This window comes from Myotis lucifugus, unplaced genomic scaffold (assembly GCF_000147115.1).
Source record: "Myotis lucifugus unplaced genomic scaffold, Myoluc2.0 scaffold_685, whole genome shotgun sequence".
In the NCBI taxonomy this organism is placed as follows: Eukaryota; Metazoa; Chordata; class Mammalia; order Chiroptera; family Vespertilionidae; genus Myotis; species Myotis lucifugus.
The window spans coordinates 278,509-281,139 of NW_005871733.1; the positions used below are offsets into that span (position 1 = coordinate 278,509).

General features: G+C 52.8%; 1 protein-coding gene across 1 annotated transcript in view; it reads right to left on the minus strand.

Annotated features, from left to right (window-relative positions):
• LOC102429666 (F-box/WD repeat-containing protein 12-like) overlaps positions 1–2,631 on the minus strand; it is a 34,842-nt gene that overhangs the window by 5,423 nt on the left and 26,788 nt on the right. The window contains 3 exon segments of the mRNA XM_014447598.2: positions 145–272; positions 356–534; positions 1,601–1,811. Coding sequence (XP_014303084.1) covers positions 145–272; positions 356–534; positions 1,601–1,811 — 518 coding nt within the window.

Consider the following 2,631-nt stretch of genomic DNA (forward strand, 5'->3'; position numbering starts at 1 on the left):
ATAAATAAATAATTTTGTATATATATATATATATATATATATATATATATATATATATATATATATAAAAATATATATAAAAGCCACTGCGGGGAGGCCAGGAGAGGCCATCTTACCGGTAAAGGAGGAATCGGATGCAATTACCTGGCCCAGCGGTGGGAGCCCCCGAGCAAGTGATAGCAGCTCTTGAGGACAGGAAATTTATTCCCCTTTTTCCACATGTAGACTCGCAAGGAGAGGTCGAAAGAAGAGGTGACGACTCGGCTCTGGTCCTTGAAATGAAAGCTACATGAGGCGGGGATGTGGGCTCCAGGGGTTGGGCTCCTCGATCCGGGCCGGGGGGTGCGGCACTCACCACACACAGGGATGTGATGGGCTGCTGATGGTCCTGGAAGGCTGCCAGCCGCAGGCCGTGGATGGTGAAGAGCACCAGCTCAGACCCCGACACCAGCAGCACCACTTGGGAGCCGTGCCCCTTCATGAGGTGAGGAGGCATCATGGTGTCCGGCAGGTTGAAAGTTGCGATCTGCTGTACTTTTTGAAAGAAAAACACACCGATTGTCATTTCTTGATAGCAGCTGGAGTCTGGGACAGGCGTGCCTCACCTAAGATGACACAGCACATTGAAAAGGGCAAGGGCTTCAGTTACAGCAGCGTTCAAGGCTGAACCATACGTTTACTCCCTCAGCCTCCCATGCACTGGCTCTACCGCACTGAATCCGGTGCCTGGCTTACAGGGACACTGTGCAGGTGGAAGTGACAGTACCTGGCACACAGCACCATCCAGAGAATGGGGAGAATGAACACCCTTCCTCATCTAGGACAGGGTGATATGAAAAAGGGCCACAAGAGAACCAAGACATTTACGACATCTGCCAAAAACTACTGTTGAAGACAGTCTTTTACCCCGTATAGCATTCCTTGTTTTTTAAAAAAAATCAACTTGATCACTTCCTAATGGAGTTTAGCACCAGGAAGAAAAAATTACCTCTTTTGAAAAATTCATGTGCTTTCTCATATCAGACAAGGGATTATTCCATATCCTGTTTTCCCTTTTTCCTCGGCTGCCAGGAAGCTCAGAATAAAAACTAAGGTCAAATGATGACATGAAAACAAATGAACATAAAAACCAAAGGAAAACAGCGAAGGGCCACAGGGAAGGCCTGTCTGGGAGACAGGGAAGGAGAGGGCTGTGGGTCTTATTTTCCTGTGGTCTAGGAGCTCCTTGGGGAAGAGACAGGTGTGGCTTTTATCCATCTTTGCCTGCACTGTGCTGAGAACAGTGCCTTGGATACAGCGGTGAAAAGAAGCAGGGACAAATGGAAGCAGGAAAATAAGTCAGGAGAGGGCAGACTATAAGCTGACAGTAGTTAATGTCCGAATTCAGGGCTATGCAGAGGGCCTGACACAGAGCAGGTGCTCAACCACTCACACAGTATATAACATCACAAACAAGGAAACATTCGTTGGGTCACTATATTCTCTGCGAGAAAAGAAAAAGTGTCCCAAAGGAAACATGAGGAATCTGTGCTTGAAGCATGAAGCATCCTATGCAACGTTGGTGACATGCAGGCCCACAGGTCCTGTTGGGGATCCTTACCCAGAACGTTCATTGCATCCCTGGACTTCTTAGCCCCTAGCTCGTAGGTGGTGACCACCCACTGCACGCCGTTGTCATCTCTGTGCACCACCACCAGCCTGGCTGCCTCATCGGGGGCCCAGCAGGCTTTGGAAGTCAGCCCGATGGGGAGAGCGGTGGAGACAGGAGGCTCGTCTTCCAGTGGACACAGCAAGGAGTGCGAGTGGAACACCTGGGGAACAGCACCGCCGGCCTCAGTGCGATGACAGGGACGCCTCCGACCCCGGAGCACTCTCCGGCGGCTCGCTCAGGGACCCACACCCACAGTGACCTTCCGGGTGTTAGGGAGCGGCTGTGCCACTCGCAGACCCTCCTTTCCAGGTGGCTCGGGCCAGGGAGCAGGTCAATCCCAGCCCACGTCTGGCCACGGAAGATGTCTAGGTGCATGAGTCCCAGTGAGGGCAGGGGTGTGACTCCAGTAACGGCTCTTCTGCTTCTGAGCAGCTGCACAGCACTGTCCTACTTCTGCCTCCAGTGTCTGCCTCCAGGTTCCCTTCCTATTTCCAGGCAGTCTGGTCCCAAACACTTCTTCTCGGGCTCTAGGACTGCTATGTCAAGAGGTCCCCCTCCTGGTGACCACTGCCCCCCGCCAGTCCCCTTCCTGAGCCTCTCTCCTCCACTGCTCCCCCGCCCCCGCTACCCGCCTTCCTGAAGCCTCTCTCCTCCACTGCCCCGGCCCGACCTGTCACCTCCCTTTTGTGCCAGTGTGCTGCCACTGCCCACCGGACTGCCATGTCTGTGACATCTCTCTTCGGGTCCATCTCACGTTCAAAAGTTTCAGCATCCATTACAGCTCATTCAGGGGGAAGGTACTCTGAGTCCAAAAATCCAGAGGACATTCTGTGAGTCACGGCGAATTTATCCTAGCCCATAAAATCACAGAGACACTCCCTTGGGCCCCCGGGCCCCTGTCTCTGTAGCGAGGTTTCGCGCCACTGCCAGGCCATCCTCATGCCGGACTAGATAACTATGGTAGCCTCCCCTACTACCAG